This window comes from Rana temporaria, chromosome 6 (genome assembly GCF_905171775.1).
Source record: "Rana temporaria chromosome 6, aRanTem1.1, whole genome shotgun sequence".
NCBI classification, from domain to species: domain Eukaryota; kingdom Metazoa; phylum Chordata; class Amphibia; order Anura; family Ranidae; genus Rana; species Rana temporaria.
Genome location: NC_053494.1, coordinates 98038795 through 98061786, shown reverse-complemented (window position 1 = coordinate 98061786; position 22992 = coordinate 98038795). Strand labels below are relative to the sequence as shown.

General features: G+C 43.1%; 1 protein-coding gene across 4 annotated transcripts in view; it reads left to right on the top strand.

Moving 5' to 3' along the window:
• DHRS7B (dehydrogenase/reductase 7B) overlaps positions 1-22992 on the top strand; it is a 100153-nt gene that overhangs the window by 36155 nt on the left and 41006 nt on the right. For all 4 annotated transcript variants that reach the window (XM_040357047.1, XM_040357045.1, XM_040357046.1 and 1 more), the window contains one exon: positions 5916-6126. In XM_040357047.1, coding sequence (XP_040212981.1) covers positions 5916-6126 — 211 coding nt within the window. The remainder of the gene's footprint in view (positions 1-5915; positions 6127-22992) is intronic.

The following is a 22992-nucleotide window of genomic DNA, read 5'->3' as shown; positions in this document are numbered from 1 at the left end:
TATACAGTAATTAGTGCATATTTATAGCATTGATCGCAGTATAAATGTGAAAGGTGCCAAAAATGTGTCAAAAGTGTCCGATGTGTCTGCCATAATGTCGCAGTCCCAATAAAAATCGCAGATCGCCGCCATTACTTTTAAAAAAAAAAATAATAAAAAATAATAAAAAATAATTCTGTCCCCTATTTTGTAGGCGCAATAACTTTTGCGCATACCAGTTGCTTATTGCGATTTTTTTTCAAAAATATGTAGAAGAATACGTATCGGCCTAGACAGAATTATTTTTTTTAATTGGGCTATTTATTATAGCAACAAGTAAAAAATATTGTATTAAAAAAAAAAAAAAAAAATATTGTATTCTTTTTCAAAATTGTCGCACTTTTTTGTTTATAGCGCAGAAAATAAAAACCGCAGAGGTGATCAAATACCACCAAAAGAAAGCTCTACTTGTGGGGAAAAAAGGATGTCAATTTTGTTTGGGAGCCATGTCGCACGACCGCGCAATTGTCAGTTAAACCGACGCAGTGCCGGAAGCTGAAATTTCACCTGGGCAGGAGGGGGGTATATGTGCCCAGTAAGCAAGTGGTTAAAGACGGTTCTTAATGACATTGGCTGTATGTTTGGGGTTATTGTCCTGCTGCAGAATACATTTGGGGCCAATCACCTGCCTTCCTGGTGGTATGGCATTGATGAATAAGTCTGTAATTTTCAGAATTGAGGACACAATTGATCCTGACCAACTCCTTTTACAAAAGTGCAACCCAAAGCTTGCAAGGAACCTCCATCATGCTTCACTGTTGCCTGCAGACACTCATTATTATAGTCAGGGCTCAACAAAATCCGGGTGCCAGGTCGCAATTGCGACAAGAAATTGTGACCTGGCGCCCGCCGGTAATTGAGGCCGCGGCTTTGCGGCCTCAATTGCCGGCCATCGCGGGACTGCCGCGATCGTGTGGCGGGGAGGTGGGGGCGCACGGAGGCGCAGGATCCTGTCTTTGTGCGCCCCCACCTCCCCCGCCGCGTGATCGCGACGGCTGGCAAAGGATCGCGACGGCTTGCGAAGTCCCAAGCTTCCTTCTGTGACCTGGCGCCATCTGGTCGTGGCCGTTGGCATTACAAGTAAAACAGCAGTTCTAATGTGTAATTTTTCACTGCCATCTCCTTCCCTCTAATTGGAACCCCAAACATTATATATATTTTTTATTCTAACACCCTAGAGAATAAAATAGCGATCGTTCCAATACTTTCTGTCACGCCATATTTGCGCAGCGGTCTTACAAGCGCACTTTTTTGGGGAAAAAATACTTTTTTTAATTAAAAAATAAGACAACCGTAAAGTTATCCCAATTTTTTTTTTATATTGTGAAAGATAATGTTACGCCGAGTAAATTGATACCCAACATGTCATGCTTCAAAATTGTGTCCGCTCGTGGAATGCCGACAAACTTTTACCCTTAATCTTCATAGGCGACATTTAAAAAATTCTACAGGTTGCATGTTTTGGGTTAGAGGAGGTCCAGAGCTAGAATTATTGCTCTCGCTCTAACAATCGCGGCGATACCTCACATGTGCGGTTTGAATACCGTTTACATATGCGGGCGCTACTCACGTATGTGTTCGCTTCTGTGCGCGAGCTCGTCGGGACGGGGCGCGTTTTCTGGCTCCTAACTTTTTTAGCTGGCTCCTAGATTCCAAGCAAATCTATCAAACCCTGATTATAGTGATCTTAAGCCCTTCAGCTGTTGCCTCCTGCTGCAGCCACATATTTCAAAATTTGATTCATCAGTCCAGAGTATCCCTCCTGCCATTTTTCTGCATCCCAGTTCCTATGTTTTCTTGCATAGTTGAGTCGCTTAGCCATGTTTTCACATTGGAGGTAAGGCTTTTTGGCTGCAATTCTTCAATGAAGACCACTTCTGGCCAGAATTCCCCAGACAGTATATGGATGCACGTAGGCCCCACTGTTTTCTGCCAGTTCTGTGCCAATGCTGGACATGTTCCGATGTTGAAGGGAAGTAAGCATTGTGTCTTTTATCTGCTGCATTAAGTTTCCTTGGCCGACTACTGCGTTTATGGTCCTCAACATTGCCCATTTATTTGTGCTTCTTCAAAAGAGCTTGAACAGCACATCTTGAAACCCCAGTATGCTTTTAAATCTTTGCCTGCGAGAGACCTTACTGATGCAGTATAACTACCTTATGTCTTCATGTTCTCAGTCTTGCCATAGTGTATGACCTGTGAGATGAAACGGTCTTCCACCAACTCACCTTTAGTGGCAGAGTTTGGTTGTTCCATATATCTTTTTGAGACCATGCTTACTTTTACAGCATTTCTTCACATCTGCCTAGAACTTTTGAAAAGCACTGTATTTAAGGAACGTTCAAAGAATTTAACAATCTGTTTATATCATTTGTTATGTATTCTACAATAGAATATTTCAACTAGTTGCCTTTAATGTGATTGAAAACACTTTTTTTTAATTAAACTGGTTTATTCTTGCCTTCTGTTCTTGGGTCCCCCACCAGCGCACTCTGCTCCACCACTTCTCAGTGTGCCACGATAGGAAGCCACTTCCTATTGTGGCAAACCTGCGTGCTTAATCACGAGCCATGCTGTCTATATCCATAGACGCAAACTGCCCAGCCCCACTCCCACTCCCTCGTCACAGGATTCGACTGGCTCAGCAAAGCCTGTGCAGGAGCCTGTGAGATCAGGAAGTCAGACGTCTGGACAGGCTTTTACCTAAAACTTTTTCTATCTTAATGCAAGGAATTCATTAAGGTAAAAATGTTTAGGCTTTAGAACCACTTAGATTTATGTATCTTGTTTTGCATATTTGTTCTGGCATTTGCAGACTAACAGGCAAGCAATGGCAGCCCATATGTTACTCTAAGGGAAGGTCCTGGTCTAGCTTGGATCAATGTATGTACAGTGCATCTGGAAAGTACTCAGTGCTTCACTTTTTCCACATGTTATGTTACAGCCTTATTCCAATATGTATTAAATTCAATATTTAACTCAAAATTCTACAAAAAATACCCCATTATGTAGAAAAAAGAGAGAGGAGAAAGAGAGACCCCATAATGACAAAGTGAAATAAGTTTGTTTTGAAATCTTTGCATATTTTTTAAAAATAAAATCACAGCCTTTGCCATGACACTCAAAAATGAGCTCACCCTTGAGATATTTCTGCAACTTGATTGGTGTCCACCTGTGGTAAATTCAGTTGATTGGACATGATTCGGAAAGGCACGCGCCTGTCTATTTAAGGTCGCACAGTTACCAGTGCATGACAGAGCACAAACCAACCTATGAAGTCCAAAGAATTGCCGGTAGACCTCCAAGACAGGATTGTATCAAAGCACGGATCTGGGGAAGGGTATAGAAAATATTCTGCAGCTTTGAAGATCCCAATGAGCAATGTGGCCTTTATCCGTGAATGAAGGGCCTTAGTCAGGGAGGTGACCAAGAACCCAATGGCAGAGTTCCAGAATTTCTCTGTGGAGAAAGGAGAACCTTCCAGAAGAACAACCATCTCTGCAGCACTCCACAGGCCTGTATTGGTATAGTGGCCAGATGGAAGCCACACCTCAGTAAAAGGCACATGACAGCCCTCCTGGAGTTTGCCAAAAGGCACCTGTAGGACTCTCAGACCATGAGAAACAAAATTCTCTGGTCTGATGAAACAAACATTGAACTTTTTGGCCTGAATGGCAAGCGTCCTGTCTGGACAAAACAAGCACTGCTCATCACCTGGCCAATACTATCCCTATATTTAAGCATGATGGTGGCAGCATCATGCTGTGGGGATTTTTTTCAGCGGCAGGAACTGGAAGACGGGATCGAAGAAAGATGAATGCATCAATGTACAGAGACATCCTTGATGAAAACCTGCTCTGGACCTCATCTTTCAACAGGACACCAATCCTAAGCACAGCCAAAATAAAAAAGGAGTGGCTATGGGACAACTTTGATGTCCTTGAGTGGCCCAGCTAGAGCCCAGACTTAAACCCGATTGAACATTTCTAGAGAGATCTGAAATAGGCTGCACCGACGCTCCCCATCCAACCTGATGGAGCTCAAGAGGTCTTGCAAAGAAGAATGGGAGAAACTGTCCCAAAATAGGTGTACCAAGCTTGTAGCATCATACTCAGAAATACTTGAGGCTGTAATGTACATTTTTTCTCTCGTTTATTTTTGATAAATTTGCAAAGGTTTCAAACAAACTTCTTTCACGTTGTCACTATGGGGTATTGTTTTGTAGAATTTTGAGGAAAATTAATTTAATTCTGGAATAAGGCTGTAACATAACAAAATATGGAAAAAGTGAAGCACTGTGAATACTTTCTGGATGCACTGTATGCATATGTCATTCCTGTGGAAGCTGGAAATTACTGTAGTGGTCTTCACTACAACAGTGATCACTGCTATCTTCGGGTCCTGCGCTTGGCTGCATAGTGAACATGGGGTTGCTCTCAGCATTGGTGCCATTCACTGACCACCATGCATTCATTTTTTTTTTCTTTTGACGAGGTGGTGTTTAATGTCATACCCCAACTTTCCAACTTTTACAACCAGAGAATGCCTTGCACTCACAGAAAAAAATGTAAGGCATTCTTGAAATGGGGCTGTGTGGGAAACTTCTTGCGGTTCCTATGCAGAATGGCAGCCAGTCAACATGGGATCTAAAAGACATCGGCAATCATTGTAGTAGCAGTGACTACTACAAGAATCCCACAGTTATGGCATATGCATACTTGTATTCACCCAGACTGGACCAGTGTAACTCTGCAGTAAAATCTGCACTTGGAAATTTGGCTTTAAGTTTACCTCCTTTTGCTGTGATGTTCTGTCTGTCCTTATCTTTTCACACTGAACGCAGTTGGATGCATGTTTAACTGCACTCCAACTGCATAGACAGCCCAAAATCAAGGTGATTCTACCGACATAGTTCACATCATTGCAGGTGCAGTTCAGCACAGTTAAAATGAAAAAAAGTAGATCATGCTGCATTTTCTGCACTGCAAATGCAGGGAATGCAGTACAAATGCACTAAACTACTCTTCAAACGCACAGCACTGTGCTCCTTTAATCCAAGAAAGCAGAGCCTAAGAACGTATAGAAAAATGTACTGCAAACGCAGTGCTAAATGCAGCGTAAAACGCATTCAAGCGCACATCAAGCATGCTTTAAATGCATGTAAACATGTAGTTAACAGGCAGTTATGTGCAATTTCTGGTGTGAAATGTGCCCTTGCCCTTTCAGAGCTCAGTTAGGGCCTGTGTCGACAGGCTCTTGTTCGTCTCAGAACTGCAGTACTTCTCTCTCTATAAGAGTATAAAGAATTCAATCGCAGCTTAAAGGAGTTGTAAAGGGAAAATATGGACATAATAGTTAACTGATTCCTTTTAAAAACAATTAAAAATAGATAAAAATCAATCCTATAATGTACCTGTAGTTTCTAGTTTCATTTTGCATCTAGTTTCGTTTTTGCATGTTATTTCCTGCCTCTGTGCTGTACAGAGCCATAGAGCAGTGATGGTTTGGAAAACGAAACTAGACATACAGTAATCACACCTCATTGAAGTTAGTGACCACAGAAAGAAAGCTCCCAGTACTGTGGTTATCAGGAAACAGACAACCAGGAAGTGTGGAGATCAGAGAAGAATGACAGCAACTTGAGAGCAAAAACGAACAATGAGGACATGAAAACAGCACTGCATTAAGCTAAAGGAAGCTATTAAGATAAAAAAAATTCCTTTACAAACCCTTTAAGTCAAGTTGAGCATAAAAGGAGGTCAAATGCAGGTTTTTGGAAAGCTCTGTACATACTGTATATTCCTTGCCTGAAACTGGTAGGTCTGTTTTGCGAAAACACTCTAATGGCTGTAGTTTTGTCCTTTTTTGCACCATAGGTGTATAAACCACATATGGTAATATTTGACCTCTCAGATGTAGAGGCTGTAACCAGCGCAGCCACGGAGATTCTTCAGCTTGCGGGAAAGGTGGACATCTTAATTAATAACGCAGGAATTAGTTATCGTGGCACCATTCTGAACACAAAGATTACTGTGGACAGGATGATTATGGACACAAACTATTTTGGGCCAGTGGCTTTAACTAAAGGTGAGTAAAGTAGGTTTGAACTCCTCAAAATTTTTTATTTACACTTTTAATTGTTAACAATGTCTAATTTTAAGGCTTGGTTTACAGCTTTGCAGCTGCATTTTGTGTGTAGGGCAGCCTATTCGTTTGAATGGGCTGTCCTATCTGCAGAAATGTGGGAAAAGAAGCCCCCTTACCCTGTTTTTAAATCTTGCCGCACAGAACTGCATGGGTTTCGTGTTATTAAAAATGCAGGCACCCTGGTGCATCTGCTAAAGGTGTCAGGAACACGCGCAATTGTGCATGCGTTCCCGACACGACTTAATGTGAGATGTGATGTTATTGAGCAGCCTTCCCTTTAATGACATGTTTAAAGTCCTCATTCAGAGCATTTTTTTCCCTATTTCTTGTCCATGGGACTGGACATGTGTGCAACAGGGTGAACCCTGGTAGCAACTCCATTCACGGACCTCCTTACCCGGACCTTCACATTATTTACTTTTTGGTGGCATTACATTGTAGTTTACCGCTTCCATTGTAACCTGCCTTGCAAAATACAACTCTAGGCTTACCTTTAAAATCTTATGGCATATGTTCTTAACTATACGAGGTTTTAAAGGCATCTGTACATATTTAGTTCAATCGCCACTTATAATATCCTGTGACGGTTAGATAGAACTCTCTTACCTGAATATTGAACGAGGCTTATTTCCCCTAATCGTCTTTCAGGACAGCCACCTGAGAGACCTTGGCTCCTCCCCTCTGTAGGAAACACCGCGCCAGCCTTCTATAAATTTCCTCCTCCCCTGCTGGCTCCTCAGTTATTTGTGTTTCCTCCAGAGGGGAGACACCAGCAGGAACCTGCCAGGAGAGCAAGGGAGGCTCAGGTAAAATTGTCCAGAAAGGAGCAGGGGCTTCCAGGGACAAACAGGTTACTAACCTGTTAGAAGTTGGCCACCCTCGTATCCCTGAGTGCAGGCGCTGATCGAGGGGGCTCCATTTCTTCACCGAGTGCGGTGAGGGAAGTGTGCAGCCGGCGTTCCATAGCAGGACAGCGCGAGATGGGGATCTCAATGCGCAGCCACGCCGGGTATCGAGAACGCGCGTCGCCGAGGACGGGTGACGTCATCACGGCGACCGGGGGCGTGCACTTCCGGGGTCACGACTTCCGGTTCTGGCCGTGTACCAAGAAATGGAGCCAGGCAAAGGCTGGAGGAGCTGCGCACGCTGTAGAGACAGCACAACGCACCCTGGTGACACAAGGAATGTCGGAAGCGGACGGAAGAGGGCCTGCTCCAGCAGAGACCAGCTCCAGCCATGAAAAGGTAAGGGGAACCTAGGGTGGATCTCCCCAAACCTGAACCCACCACCCCTCCTCCCCCTCCTGGGTCCCAAAAAAGAAAGGGGGGGGGTAGCCAATTCCCTCAGTGTCAGAGGGTAATGCATGGGGCCCCTAGTGAGGTAAGCCCACATGTAGGCTCTGCGCATCTGCAAAGCAGGTACAGGTTGTTGATAATTTAACTGGGGAGGTTTGTGTTTTTTATGTCATTCCAGAAAACAGACAAAAGTAAAAACACCCACAGCTCAAAAAGGAAGTGTCCACAATGTAAAGCGACACTTAGAGATTCGTGGAAAAAGGCAATTTGTAGTGACTGTATCAATCAATTAGTACAGGAACATAATAGTGAGCACACGGAACTAGCATCATCAGTTGAAGAACTAGCCAATACCTTTGATTCCTTTAAAACCTTCTTTGAGGGATTCCAGCAGCTTCAGTCAGCTTCTCCTTCAATCACAACAGCAGTTCAAATACCTTCCAACCGTGCAGGCCCGTCAAACACTCCTACAGAGGAGGCGGACGAGGAACCTGATAACGCAGTGTCTGGTTCCCAGGAGTCAGACGAGGAGGCTCAGGAAGGAGATTCTAGAAAGCCTTCCCGGTACAAGCTCTCACTGGAGGATGTAGATCATCTCCTGGGAGCCATTTATACCACATTAGGTATATCAATGGAGAAAAAGACCCTATCCTTACATGATCAAATGTATGAGGGATTAGGGGAACAGGAAAAGAAGTATTTTCCGGTGCACGATGTATTAATCGAAGCAATTAAAAAAGAGTGGCAGGACCCTGAAAGAAAGCCATTCTTTTCTAATACCCTTAAAAGACGCTTTCCATTTTCAGAGGATCCAGCATCAATATGGAACAAAGTACCCAAACTAGATGCCGCCTTTTCACAAGTTTCAAGGCACACAGATTTGGCATTCGAAGACATGGGCATCCTATCCGAATCTATGGATAAGAGGATGGACTCATTACTTAAAAAGTCATGGGACTCCACGCTGGGAAGTTTAAAGCCAGCAATGGCAGTCACAGTCGTGGCGAGAAATATGGAGTTCTGGCTAAATCAATTACAGACCCATATCGAGGAAGGAACTGCGCAAGAGCATATACTATCCTCTTTTCCCACATTACTGCGAGGTATAGCCTATATTGCAGATGCCTCAGCAGAACTAGTGCGCATGGCAGCCAGATCATCCGCACTAGCCAACTCCACAAGACGGGCCTTATGGTTAAAGACATGGCAGGGGGACTGCGCGTCTAAAACCAAACTATGTGGCATCCCATTCACAGGGGAATTGCTTTTCGGCCCAGGGTTGGAAAAGGTGCTAGATCGGACAGCGGATAAGAAAAAGGCATTTCCGCTGAAACGCAAAGCACCCTGGAATCTGCCTCAACAAAACAAGAAGAGACAGAAAAATGCAACCTGGACCCCCAGAGGTCCTCGTTACACTACTCCCAAGGTAGACAACCAAAAAAGGCCTTGGGTCCCAAAAGGGAAAGGTAGAGGAGGAGCGTTTTTTCGTCCTCCTGAACCAACCTATGACAAAAAAATGACGAAGTGATCAAGGTAGGAGGAAGACTGGGGGCCTTCCTACCACAATGGGAAAAAACAACTCCCAATCACTACATTTTGAGAACGATAAAGGACGGATACTACCTAGAGTTCTCAAAACCACCCCCAAGCAGATTTTACGTAACCAAGCTTCCAAAAAACAAAAAGAAAGCCGACGGCTTAATGAGGGCCATAGAGGATCTCAAAAGGCAGGAAGTAGTGATAGAGGTGCCAAAAGAGGAAAGGGGAACAGGGTTCTACTCCCATATGTTCGGAGTAGTGAAACCCACCGGGAAGGTCAGACCGATCTTAAACCTCAAACCCCTGAATGTGTCCATAACATACAAACGGTTCAGAATGGACTCAATTTATTCCGTCAAAGCCCTACTACCACCAAATTGTTTTCTGGCTTCCCTAGATTTAAAGGATGCTTATTTACACATCCCAATACACCAAAACTGCCAAAAATTTCTCAGATTGGCAATAGAAACCAAAAACAAAATCAGACACCTACAGTTCCGAGCCCTGCCCTTCGGCCTTCACCCAGAATATTCACAAAGATTCTGGCAGAAGCCTTGGCACCCTTACGAGTCCAAGGCATATCGATTATTGCATACTTAGACGATTTACTACTATTCGCAGAAACTCCAGAAAAATTACGGAGAAATCTCGAGATCACACAAATATTTCTGAAAAACCTAGGTTGGTTAGTGAATTTGGAAAAATCCAATCTACAACCAACACAACAATTAATCTATCTGGGATATGTACTGGACACAGTCCAACAAAAAGTATTCCTGCCCGAAGAAAAAATAGCAAAAATACAAAAGGAGATGGGTATACTACAAACAAACTCAACATGTACCATCAGAAAACTAATGTCAACCCTGGGGCTATTAACATCTGCAATCCCAGCAGTACAATGGGCATCCTTACATTTCCGTCCACTACAGATGTTTTTACTAAAAACATGGGACCACAAGCAAGAGTCCTTGGACGTCAAGGTTCTTTTACCAACCAAAGTAAAGAGAACCCTGTGGTGGTGGAGGACAAAGGAAAATGTAAACCAAGGTCGACTTTGGACACTGCCCATTTCCAAAATCCTGACCACAGATGCAAGTGGCACAGGTTGGGGAGCGCATCTAGGCTCCCAAATAACACAAGGGACATGGAAAAAAGAGGAACGGATGAGATCATCCAATTGGAAGGAATTAAAGGCAGTAGGGTCAGCACTTCAATCCTTCCAAAAAGATCTAAAGGCTCATCACCTACAAATCAGATCCGACAATGCCTCAGTAATAGCCTACATAAACAAACAGGGAGGAACAAGGAGTGGAACCCTGTGGGCACTTGCACAAGAAATCCTGACATGGGCAGAGAAGAACACACTCTCGATATCAGCAGTCCACCTAAAAGGGGACCTAAACAGAGTGGCAGACTTCCTCAGCAGGAGGCAAGTGAAGGAGGGCGACTGGGCGCTAAATCAAGAGGTGTTCAACCAGATCACACAGAAATGGGGAACACCTCAAATAGACTTATTTGCCTCGAAAGAAAACAGAAAAGTCAAGCGATTCTATTCTCTAAAAAGAGAGGACGGGGCCCTAGGGGTGGATGCGTTGACACAGAGCTGGGCATTCAAGATGTGCTATGCCTTTCCTCCTCCAGTACTGATACCAGCAGTAATAAGGAAATTGCGCATAGAGAAGACAACCCTAATCCTCATAGCACCCCATTGGCCCAGGAGACCATGGTTCTCTATGCTAAAAGAACTAGCTATAGAACCCCCCTGGCTGCTTCCAGTACAGGAAGATCTGCTCTCCCAGGGACCAGTATACTGCCCCCAGGTCAAAAGGTGGGACTTGGCCGCCTGGTGTCTGAGGAGCAGCTACTGAAAGCTAAAGGTTTCTCAAACCACTTAATAGCAACACTGCTAAAAAGCAGAAAAGTGGAGACACGTAACATATATCAAAGAGTATGGAAGTGCTTTAATAACTGGTGCACAGAAAATACTTTCAACACTCGGAGCTCAGTAGCAGTCTTAGAGTTCCTACAAAAGGGTGTAGAGAAAGGACTAAGCATCAGTACCCTGAAAAGCCAAGTCTCAGCTCTATCAGTTTTTCAAGAAAAACGTCTGGCTACTGACCCATGGATAGTCAGATTCTTCAAATCTCTGAGCAGACAAACACCCATACGATGTACAATTTTTCCAAAATGGGACCTGTCACTAGTATTACAAACATTGACAGGAGACCCCTTTGAACCATTAAAAAATTGTAGCCTAAAGACATTGACGTTAAAAACAATCTTTTTGGTAGCAATTACGACAGCTAAAAGGGTCAGTGAGATAGAGGCGTTATCTATCAGACCCCCCTTTTTTCAGGTTTTTTCAGACCGCATTATTTTCAGGATGGATCCGGGCTTTCTACCGAAAGTAGTCTCGAGATTCCACAGAGAACAGGAAATTGTGTTACCCTCATTTTGTCAGAATCCTACTAAGGAACAAGAGGTTAAATATCATAATTTAGACGTCAGAAGATGCGTTTTACATTATTTAGAAGTAACAAAAACACTCAGGAAGACAGATTCCTTATTTATTTTACACACTGGTGCTAGGAAAGGGCACAATGCCACTAGACGCACCATAGCCAGATGGCTAAAAGAAGTCATTGAACAGGCTTATAAGTTAGGAGGCATACAGATCCCAGAGGGCATCAGAGCGCACTCCACAAGATCAATGGCAGCCTCACAGGCAGAAAGAGCTGGAGCAACGCCGGAACAAATTTGTAAAGCGGCAACATGGTCCAGCTTCGACACCTTTGTGAGACACTACAGGGTGGATCTCTTATCAGCGAAAGATCAGACCTTTGGTCGTAAGGTCTTACAAGCTGTGGTCCCGCCCTAAGGGTAAGTGCTCGGTTATCCTCTCAGGTGGCTGTCCTGAAAGACGATTAGGGGAAAAACGAAGTTACTTACCGGTAACGTTCTTTCCTGTAGTCTTTCAGGACAGCCGGGTAACCCACCCAAAAGTAAGTAAAGAATTTCCTTGCAGGAAATGTGATATAGTTAACTATTTGTATCATATATTCTTGTGTCTCCCCAGAAACTGGAGGTCTCTCAGGTGGCTGTCCTGAAAGACTACGGGAAAGAACGTTACCGGTAAGTAACTTCGTTTTTTGGAACCTGTAGTATTTTTCCATCTAATTATTTCTAAAACGAACTTTCAAACAGCTTGCTACCCATTACGAGGTACTACTAGCTCCCGAAGAAGCGTTTTTTCGCGAAACATGTCAAGCTAATAATCGTCTTATGTATCACAGTCATACACGTCCCTTGTGAGATGTGTTGACCTTTTCCGGACTCTCATTGGATTAATCTGTTGTTACTGCAGTTGCTACTGTGGTTTCTATTAATTTGTATTTTATTGCACTGTTTGTTTTCTTTTCTAATAATCTTTTCTGATCATTTGTTAATAAATGTATTTGTATTTTTATAATTGGTGCCTACAAAGTCCATTTCTTTGTACCTTTAAAATTTTTGCTCTAATCTCTATATAGCAGATATCCTTAAGAGCATTTTTTTTTTTTTATATAAAGTTCTTTATTGCTTAACTGTTTTCCGACCTCCCACCGTCGTTTTACGGTGGTAAGTCGGCTCCCCTGCACGAGAGCACGTAATATAACGTCGGCTCTCGCTCGCTCCCGTGCGCGTGCCCGGTGGGCACGATCGCCGCCGGGCACGCGCGATCGCTCGTAACAGAACGGGGACCGGGAGCTGTGTGTGTAAACACACAGCTCCCGGTCCTGTCAGGGGGAGAAATGCTGATCTTCTGTTAATACAATATGAACAGAATATCAGTAATTTCCCCTAGTGAGGCCACCCCCCCCTAAAGTTAGAACACACCCAGGGAACATACTTAACCCCTTCCCCGCCCCCTAGTGTTAACCCCTTCACTGCCAGTGTCATTTTTACAGTAATCAATGCATTTTTATAGCACTGATCGCTATAAAAATGCCAATGGTCCCAAAAATGTGTCAAAAGTGTCCGAAGTGTCCGCCATAATGTCGCAGTACCGAAAAAAAAAAATGCTGATGGCCGCCATTACTAGAAAAAAATATTTTTTAATAAAAATGCCATAAAAATACCCCCGATTTTGTACACGCTATAACTTTTGCACAAACCAATCAATAAACGCTTTTTTTTATTTATTTTTTTATTTTATTTTTTTTACTAAAAATATGTAGAAGAATATGTATCGGCCTAAACTGAGGAAAAAAATTTTTTTTTTATATATTTTTGGGGGACATTTATTATAGAAAAAAGTAAAAAATATTATTTTTTTTCAAAATTGTCGCTCTATTTTTGTTTATAGCGCAAAAACTAAAAACCGTAGAGGTGATCAATTACCACCAAAAGAAAGCTCTATTTGTGGGGAAAAAGGACTCCAATTTTGTTTGGGAGCCACGTCGCATGACAGCGCAATTGTCAAAGCGACGCAGTGCCGAATCGCAAAAAGTGCTCTGGTCTTTGGGCAGCAATATGGTTTGGGGGTTAAGTGGTTAAACGCATACATTCAGACTCTATTTTGAGCTCACGCAGGAGCTTCTACATATTCTTTATTATATCCACATTTGCATTACATCAAGAGTCTCATTCTCCCCCAGTAAATTCATACCTTGGTATGGTTTGTATACACCCTTTATCTTAAATTGCTTTGTTTTATTGCTCTCTAAACTTCCCACATGTTCGCTCCCGAGTATCTTCCGTGCCATATTCCTATATATATGTTTAGTCCATAGACTGTCACGTAGCAGTCGTAGGATCTGCTATCCAACTAGATCATACTTTCTCTTTTTTTAATTTTTTTAATTTCCTCTATAACAATATGTATATTTTTATATAGAGGTAAATTACTATTTACTAGATATTTCTGAAAGGCTAGTGAAGGTGGCGCTGTTTTTTTCCAGTTAAATACACTTACTTCTTTTCTACGGGAGAAAGGCAAGCTTATTTGTGTTCTCTTTGTCACTGTGTAGATATTTTTACCACTAATCCTAAGAAGAAAATCGCCACATTCAGTTCTAGAGTGACAGACGTAACTGCCACAATCATGCCTATGACTCCTGCCCAGAACATGATGATAGCCGGGCAGGTTCAGATTATATGGATAAAATCTCCTGGAACCTGCCCACATCTCCAGCAGTTCTGGGAGTTTTATGGGCTTATTTCATGTACCTATATGGTGTATAATGGGTTCTGTGTTATCTTGAATCGTATGAGTTTATATCACAGAAGGACCAGTGTCTGAAAAGGGAATCCCCATATATCGCCCCAATCCTCTTCCATCTTGACCAGAGCTTCCTCGTCTCTGATAAAGATGCTGTCAAAAGGTGGGTATATAGAGCTCATATGGGTTTCTTTATTGGCTTCATTCTAACTACTTGCTCCAACCCAAGCTCTATAAGTTGGGGGAGACCTTGTGTAAATTGAGCAGAAAGAGCGTGAGAAAGTTGCATGTTGTGAACAAATGGCTATCTGGAATATTCCACTGTTCCATTAATCTTGCAAAGGGTTTCACATTTGTTCCTTGCACTACCTGGTCTATAGTGTTTAACCTTAAATTTAGCCCAGGCTCTTGGATCTTAAATGGAGCTCAATTGGGGATTTCCCCACAGGGGGGTATTCGGGGACATAGTCATTCAGGGATTTTTTTTCACAAGCTAGCCCGATTTTCTTCTCCATGCACTAATAGTTGTTTCCATTAAGGGAGTCAAATTATACGGGGCTTTCGAAACAACAATGCTATGCTTGAAGTGCCTCAATGGAATAAACCACCGCCGCCTCTAACATTGTAGAAGGATTATATTTATTTGGATTTAACCATCCTACTGCCCTCACCAGCTGTGCTGCCAAATCATATTTATGGAAGTCTGGAAAGGCCAATCCTCCTTGCTCCAGAATATGCATAAATGTGTTAAGTTTATATCTAGGTTACTGGTTCTTCCATAGAAATTAGATATTGACACGCGTATCGTGACAGCCGACGTCACTTTATCATAGGTTCCTATGATTAATTGACGTCGGCTGTCACGATACGCGTGAGGACTAGGAGGGTACGCTGGTGACGTCATCCGTTCGCGGCCGCAGAACGGAGACACATGAGTTTGCTACACGCTGCCTTACAAGCACTGTATGTGAGTGTATTTTTTTATTTCATTAAACTGTGTTAAAAGATCTTATACTATGGAGGCCTCCCTGTACTTTTCTTTTGAGAAACCATCGCTGTGATTATGTGAGCCTGTGTTTTGGAGTGGATCTGTTCGTTTCTCCCAACAGCATTTGATATAGGCTTGTTTAAAGCCTCATTGAGGTAAGAGGCTGGTATTAACATATTCACACTGTGGAAGTCCGTATCTACAAGCATGGGGGCACATCTCATCATCCTGCACTAAAGAAACTATTTGTGGATTTTCTTCTATTATGAGTGGAGCACATATGCACTTTTATTATTTATTATTGCATTTGATGTTGGACTATTGTTCACTTTTGCACGATTGTGCACTGGACACTTGTTTTATCAATTTCTATTTTTATTTCCATTATAATATTTTATTTATTTATTGACACTTTTTTGATCCTGTGGATGGATCATATGGGACACTTGCACTATTAAGGATATATTTTTTTGTTTTTGATCACTGCTGCATGGTCATTGTACATTTATTGATTTGGTTCTTATTTTTCAAGCTATATATATTCTTTTTAAACTTATATTTTATTGCACATTCGCACTTTTTTCTGGAAGGAAGCACATTAAGGATTTTTTTGCTTGATTATTTTATATTTAAAGTATTTACACTTTATTAACATTGTGTTGTTATTGGCACGGTGATTCACTGGATTTTATCAATTATTCACTCTCTTTACCCTCCACGTTATATTATTGATGTGGGGTGGTATTGTGCTCCATATTCACTGACACCGTCCATGTGTACTACGTTACGTGTATGGGGGGAGAGTCTCAAAATTGAACGATATCCTCTACAGGCAAAGATGGGGGGGTGTAATTGCGCTTGCTAATAAAAGTGTGAATATAGATAAATAAATGTGTAAAAAAAATCTGAAATTTCAATGCCTAAGGATCCCAACACTGCTGCTTCTACCTGAGTAGCAGAATTGGAGGTATCTGGGTTAACAGCCCCTTTTACATTCCAAAGCCCCCCTCTTTTACATTACACAGACCAAAGCCCCCCCTGCACATTACACAGACCAAGCCCCCCCGGACATTGCACAGATCCCCGCACATTATGTAGCTCCCCTTTACATTACACAGCATTTCCCCTCTGCACAGTACACAGCTCCTTTACATTGCACAGCCCCCTTGCACTCCCAAGAGACCCCCCAGTCTCCTGGGACAGCACTTCCAGCGTACTCTAAAGTTTAAAAAAAATCACTGCCAGTCCCTTCTCATAGATACTGTGTCACTGTTTTTTCCAGCTGGTCACATTTTCACTCTCTTCTGTTTTATGTGACCACTCTCCTCTTCCTCCAATCTTAAACTACTCTCGGAGGGGGGGGGGGGGAGCGGCCAGAAAGAACAGGGAGAATGAGGTATCTGCGGGCTATGACACTTCAAAGGATGTGAAGGGACTCGCAGTGATTTTTTTTTATCTTTATAGTACGCCGGCGGGCTGTCCCAGGGCTAGGAGAGGCGGGACGGCCGGCATGACACCCCCGCCCACCCCATTGGTAAAATAAAGCGATATCAGCGTATAACACGCACCCACGATTTCCCCCTGATTTTAAGGGGGGAAAAGTGTGTGTTCAGTGTAGTGCCCATCCAGAGCAACCTGTGGTGCAATGCTGGGACTTGTAGTGCCTATCCAGAGCAACCTGTGGTGCATTGCTGGGACTTGTAGTGCCTATCCAGAGCAACGCTGGGAGTTTGGTCGGTATCTACCACAGATGGTAATAAAGGCTGTAGTCTGGTGGTAAGTACTAGTCAGAATTTTTTAATCTGTATTAAGTAGGGCAGTTGGCCTATAGGAGGTACAAGAGGTGGGATCTTTTGAAGCTTTATGAATTAATATAACATGGGCATGGCTCATGGAGGTCGGGAGGGCGCCATCGGCCAAGCATTCAGAATAGAGTTGTGTTAACCTGGGGGCCAATAGATTACCATGGGTCATATAAAATGCAGGAGAAATGTATGTAGCCACTGTACTGTACCATGTTTTCACTGTGACCAATCACAGCTAGCAACACACTTGTACACAAGGCTATCTGGACCTGGAGACTTCTCCAACGTGAAAGATCCAATCGCCTTCAGTACCTCCTCGGGTGTAATTGGCCCCACCAAAGATTCTCTCTCTCTCTCTCTCTGAAAGCCAGCTGAGTGCCAATGTATCCAGCCAGGATGCCAAATCCTGGGGCTGAAAATCAGAAGGCAACACAGAAGTATAAAGGGAACTATAATATTGACGGAAAGCCTCTAGTATATCGGGTAATGAAGAAACCGATGCACCTGAGGCAGACGCCACACTAGAAATCACTGTTGGGGGATAGTCAGACTGTGCCAGTTATTGGGTCTAGGGGGAAATTACTTTTTCACATAAAGCCAGGCAGGTTTGGACAGCTTTTTTTGCCTTGATAAACAAAACCATCATTTAAAAACTGAATTTTGTATTTACTTGGGTTATCTTTTGTGTGATAATAAAATTAGTTTGAACGGAGTCAATTAATGTGTGACAAATATGAAAAAAAAAAAAAAAATCAGAAAAGGGGAAAATACTTTTTCACAGCATTGTATTTGGGGACAGGGGGAGGGAGGAGGGGGATAGAGAGAAAACGGGTAGTAGAACGTTTTAAATATTAATATAAGGAATGTATTCAGGTTAAAAAAAAGTTAGAACCACTTCCTACCCAGCCTATAGTCAATTGACGACTGGGCGGACACCTTGTCGGTGCGGGTGGGCGTCATATGAAGTTCTCCTGGATCTCGGGGCTGCGCTGTGGGGCGATCTATCACTGGCTGTGTCCACGGAGCACAGCCGATGACTTATCACTGCACTGGCCCGCTGCCATCACCATGTGACCTTTGTAACCAATCACAGCAGGTCACATGATCGTTGTAAACAATGGATGGCTTAGCCATCCATTGTGTACAATTGTGTTGCTAGCTGTGATTGGTCACAGTGAAAACATGGTACAGTACAGTGGCTACATACATTTCAGCAGCTGTGCAATACTGCATATTGTGGAAATGTTAACCCCTTCCCACCTAGCCTAGCAGAATGACGGCCAGGCGGTGGCTTGGGTGGACGTCATATGAGTTCCCCTCAAGTGCGAACTGCCACTTGCTCGATGACTGATCAGTGTACCGGCTTGCTGCCGTTTCCATTTGATCAATTGCAGCAGGTCACATGACAGTTGTAAACAATGAATGGCCTCCCTTCAAGCCATCCATTGTGTATCAATTGTGTTGCTAGCTGTGATTGGTCACAGTGATCACATGGTACAGACTGGGCCAGTCCACAGCCCATCTGTGCCATGTGATCAGCTGTGGCCAATCACAGCTAATCACAACAAAAACAAACAGATGCTTGCTTATAGCAATGAAATTCAAAAGTAAACATAATGTGTAAAATATATATATATATATATATATATATATATATATATATATATATATATATATATATATATATATATATATATATATATATATATATATATATATATATATATATATATATATATATAATTTTTTTTTTTTTTTTTGTGTGTGTGTGTGTGTGTATTTATTTTTTTATTTCTTAACTTTTCAAAAAATTATGACAAAAAATTAAAACTCGCCATGCCTCTTACTAAACACCTTTAATTGTCTACTTTCCAAAATGGGGTCAAATCCATCTCAAGTTGCTAGTGCATATATTACTATCCGCACAGGTTAACAATGCTGCTAACTAGGCATGAGCCGTGCACCCCCCCCCCCCCCCGTTCGGTTCGCACCAGAACATTCGAACGGACTGAACGTTTGCGTGAACTTTAGACCCCCATTGAAGTCTATGGGACTCGAACGTTCAAATTCAAAAGTGCTAATTTTAAAGGCTAAGTTATTGTCCTAAAACGGGTTTGGGGACCCAGGTCTTGCCCCAGGGGACATGTATCGATGCAAAAAAAGTTTTAAAAACTAACGTTTTTTCGGGAGCAGTGATTTAGAAAATGTATTAAAAACAAGTGCTAAACGAGTTGCGTGGTTTAATACTGTAATTAACTCTTGGTACTGTAATTAACCCTTTACGTTCCAGAAAAAGCATTATTTGTCAACGCGAAACATGTTAAGCACAGCACTGTCCGTCTAGTGCAGTGGTTCTCAACCTTTCTAGTTCCGTGACCCCTTGAAAAAATTCCCCAAGTTGTGGGGACCCCAAACAGTAAAATTATTTTCGTAGCGTGGGTTGTCAGCAAGGCAAGACAAGTAATTTGCGCCCCTAACTCGCGGACATTTAGCGCTCCCTGAATCCCTTCCACTCGTACAGTATTAAAACCCCTTATGGTACATTTTGGGATGTACCACTCGTCTTTCTCTTTGTTCTCCTTTCTTTCCCTTTTTATCTCTCTATCCTAATTTCTTGTATTTTTTTCCCCCATCCCTCTCTCTAGCCATCTTTCTTGTTCTCTTATTCGTTCTCTCCCTTTTTCTTTGTTCTTCCTCTTTTCCTCTTCCTTCCATGTATTCTCTATTTTTATTCCTTCTCTTACTCCTTGGTGGGGTTGAGGGGGAGTTGGGATGAGTGGCAATGCTGAGGGGAGTTCTGATCAGCCAACTTAGGTGCTCTTTATCAAGGTCCTCTGCTTATCTGAGAACTGTAGTTGCCATTAAAAGTCCCCACTATAATCACAGGTAGTGTTACTCACTGTGTCTCCAACTTTTTGGTGTCTTGTAGCAGTGACACCTATGCCGAAATCAGGAGATATCGTCTCCTCCAGCCCCTCCCACTTCACATTGCACACCAGTCAGCTGACCTCTAGTCTCTGCCCCCGAGCCATTTTGTGAACTGAATTGGCAGCTGCGAAGAGGCTGAGTGGGCGGCCACTGGGCTCCAGGAACAGCCCAGCTGGGCGGCCCCAGGGACAGCCCAGCTGTGCGGCCTCAAAAAGGCTGGAGGTACAGGCTTCATGAACAGCCCAGGATTTGGTGACCCCTGGCAAATCGTCATTCGACCCCCAACGGGGTCCCGACCCCAGGTTGAGAACCACTGGTCTAGTGTAAGGCAACGCACCCCTTCATGGAGATGGCCCCCTGCTATATTATTTGTCCTTGGTGATTGTATTTGTTTTATTACGTATGTGCCAGTGTCAATACTTTGGAGGCTCCCTACCTGTATACAGGGGGTATGTATTCTCACGCATTAGTTAGTGGTTGTAAAGGTTTGTGTTTTTTCACCTTAATGCATCCTATGCATTAAGGTGCAAAAACACCTGGCAATGACGCCCCCCGCCCCCCTGTTTTACTTACCTGAGCCCGTTCACCTGCTCGGCTCGTCTCCGGCGTCCTTCTCCACTGCTTCTCAGTGTTGATTGGATAGATTAAAAGCAGCACAGCTATTGGCTCTTGCTGCTGTCAATCAAATCCAATGATGCGGCCGCCAGGGGGGGACCGAGACATACTGTGTCTATGGACACAGAGTGTATGAGATGGGAGCGTGCCCGCAAGCTAACCCCCCTGGGAGAGAGCTTCCCGAGGGGGTTAGATATTGCAGGGAGGAGCTGAGACAGCCGCCGAGGGACCCCAGAAGTTGAGGATCGGGGGCCACTCTGTGTAAAATTAACTGCACAGTGGAGGGAAGTATGTTTTTGTTCTGTATTATGTAGGGATAAGGCAAAGTGTATCACTTTTTATGTCAATGATGGCCATGTCATGGTGACATCATTTATTAAATGTTTTTTGTATACATTATTTCTGCTTCTTTATGTATAGTTGGATTTTACCTGTTGATCCTGCTCGATCACCCACCTAATCTCCAGTTCTGACATCGGGCCAACTATGCTGTATTGCTGCAAGTGAATGAGATTGTCTGCTTGTGTTGTCAGGCCACTGCACCTTAATAGTATGCAGGATGGATGCATGCTTGTAGGACATGTCCTCCTAAGCACAAGTGTCTTCATCCATAAGAAAGTAGGTGTAAACATCTGCAGAACAGCTCCGACCCTTCTCTTGAACAGCTGTTCTCCTTCTGCTAAAGGGTATACTTGTCACGATAAGTATTCTTGACAACGGGAATCCAACTATTATGTAGGAGCTCCTAGGTAGCATTCCCAACCAACACAGGTACTAATCTTACCTGCACCAAGCAGGAGTTGTGGTTATGTGACAGTGTAAAATAAAATAAAAAATCTAGTTAGTTATTTTTATTTTGACGTTCAAAAACTGCAGAACGTTTCTGAAAGGGACATTGTGACTTTTACAAATACTTTACTGCTGGACCTGATAACTCCTTTTATATGGTTGTGTAATTCAAACCCTTACAATTTATCCCCAACCCCAATAGTGAGTGTGACTCAGCCATAACTAAATCTTCCTTGACCTTTTATATGTACCTTCATTCTGGCAGCCCTGCCTGGCACAAGCCATAGTGAGTAGGGAAACTGACTTGACTAATTCAGTTTTAAGTCAGACGAAGTAGGGCCGACTTGTGTTACATAATATAATATGTAAAATCTTTGTGCTGTGCTGCTTTCAAATTACATAGGCCTGAACATAAAAATAGAATAACACAAGTACTGCATATGTGCTTTATATTAAGACTTTGAAACAAATGTGTTTCACGCAATAGATTTGCCACTAAATTGCATTTTCTACACCATATAAGCTGAGAGCCTAGGATTTAAGACCAAGCTTATTTAAACAAGAAGCTTTTACATAACTGCTGTAGCATCTTTTTTTGTGGGGGGGGGGGGGTGTTTTTTTTTTCCTTCTCTGATTGTACAGTGGGCTTGTTTAAATCATTACGTCTGGGTTAAATACACATACAAACAAACCACCACAATAGTACATAAGCTTGCAGTCCCTGATGTGTAGAGACAATAGTCCCAAAGTTGGAGAGAAAAAAATCAGTTTTAACAGTCATAGGATCCCACAGCTTCCTCCAATGGACATGGATGATCATAGCTAGCACAAAAACAGAACAGGCACGTGGGATCCCATTTAAAAAAAAATGTTTTATTAAATGATTAAAATAGCTCACTTACATTAAAGATGCTCTAAATCAGCATAGGCGATCAATAGAGGACTATGGTACATCACATCTGAGAAGTGGGTGAGGCAGCAATGGACAATTCTGAAACCGGCTCAGGAGTGACCTGCTCTGAATGACAGATTGTGTAAAAACAGAGCGGCGTCAGTCACCACCTATCTCCTCGTGGTCATGTCTGTCGGGGGCAGTAACCCATTTCGAGAATGTTCCCCCCCCCCTTTGTTGTTCTGTCTCTGGGTTAAATGCAGCTACTTTCAAGTGATTGGTCACCAGCATTGCGTAGAGATGGCCTCTTCTGGGCCTTTCACATTACTTAAAGTGGTTGTATAGGGTGTTTTTTTACTTTTACCTACAGGTAAGCCTCTAATAAACCTTTACGGTTTAGGAGATATTCCCCTCGCAACTAGCTGCTGAATGCAGCGGCGCATGCGCACAGGGGATGTTCGGCTTAAGGCCTGGCAGCCGCCGGACCTTGCCGGACAGAAGTCTCCCACGCACGGGAGTGACGACATCTCGGCTCCAGCCACTCACAGTGATGGAGCCGCGATACCCGGAAGAGACGCCGAGGGGAAATGTCATCTCCCTCGGCGTGGACCGGCAGCGGTAACGACGCCTCGTTCCAAGGTAAGTATTTCATAATGAGCTAGTATGCAGTGCATACTAGCTCATTATGCTTTTTCCTTTACAGGTGCCAGAAAAAAAAAATTTGGCCTATACAACCGCTTTAAACCCTTTGA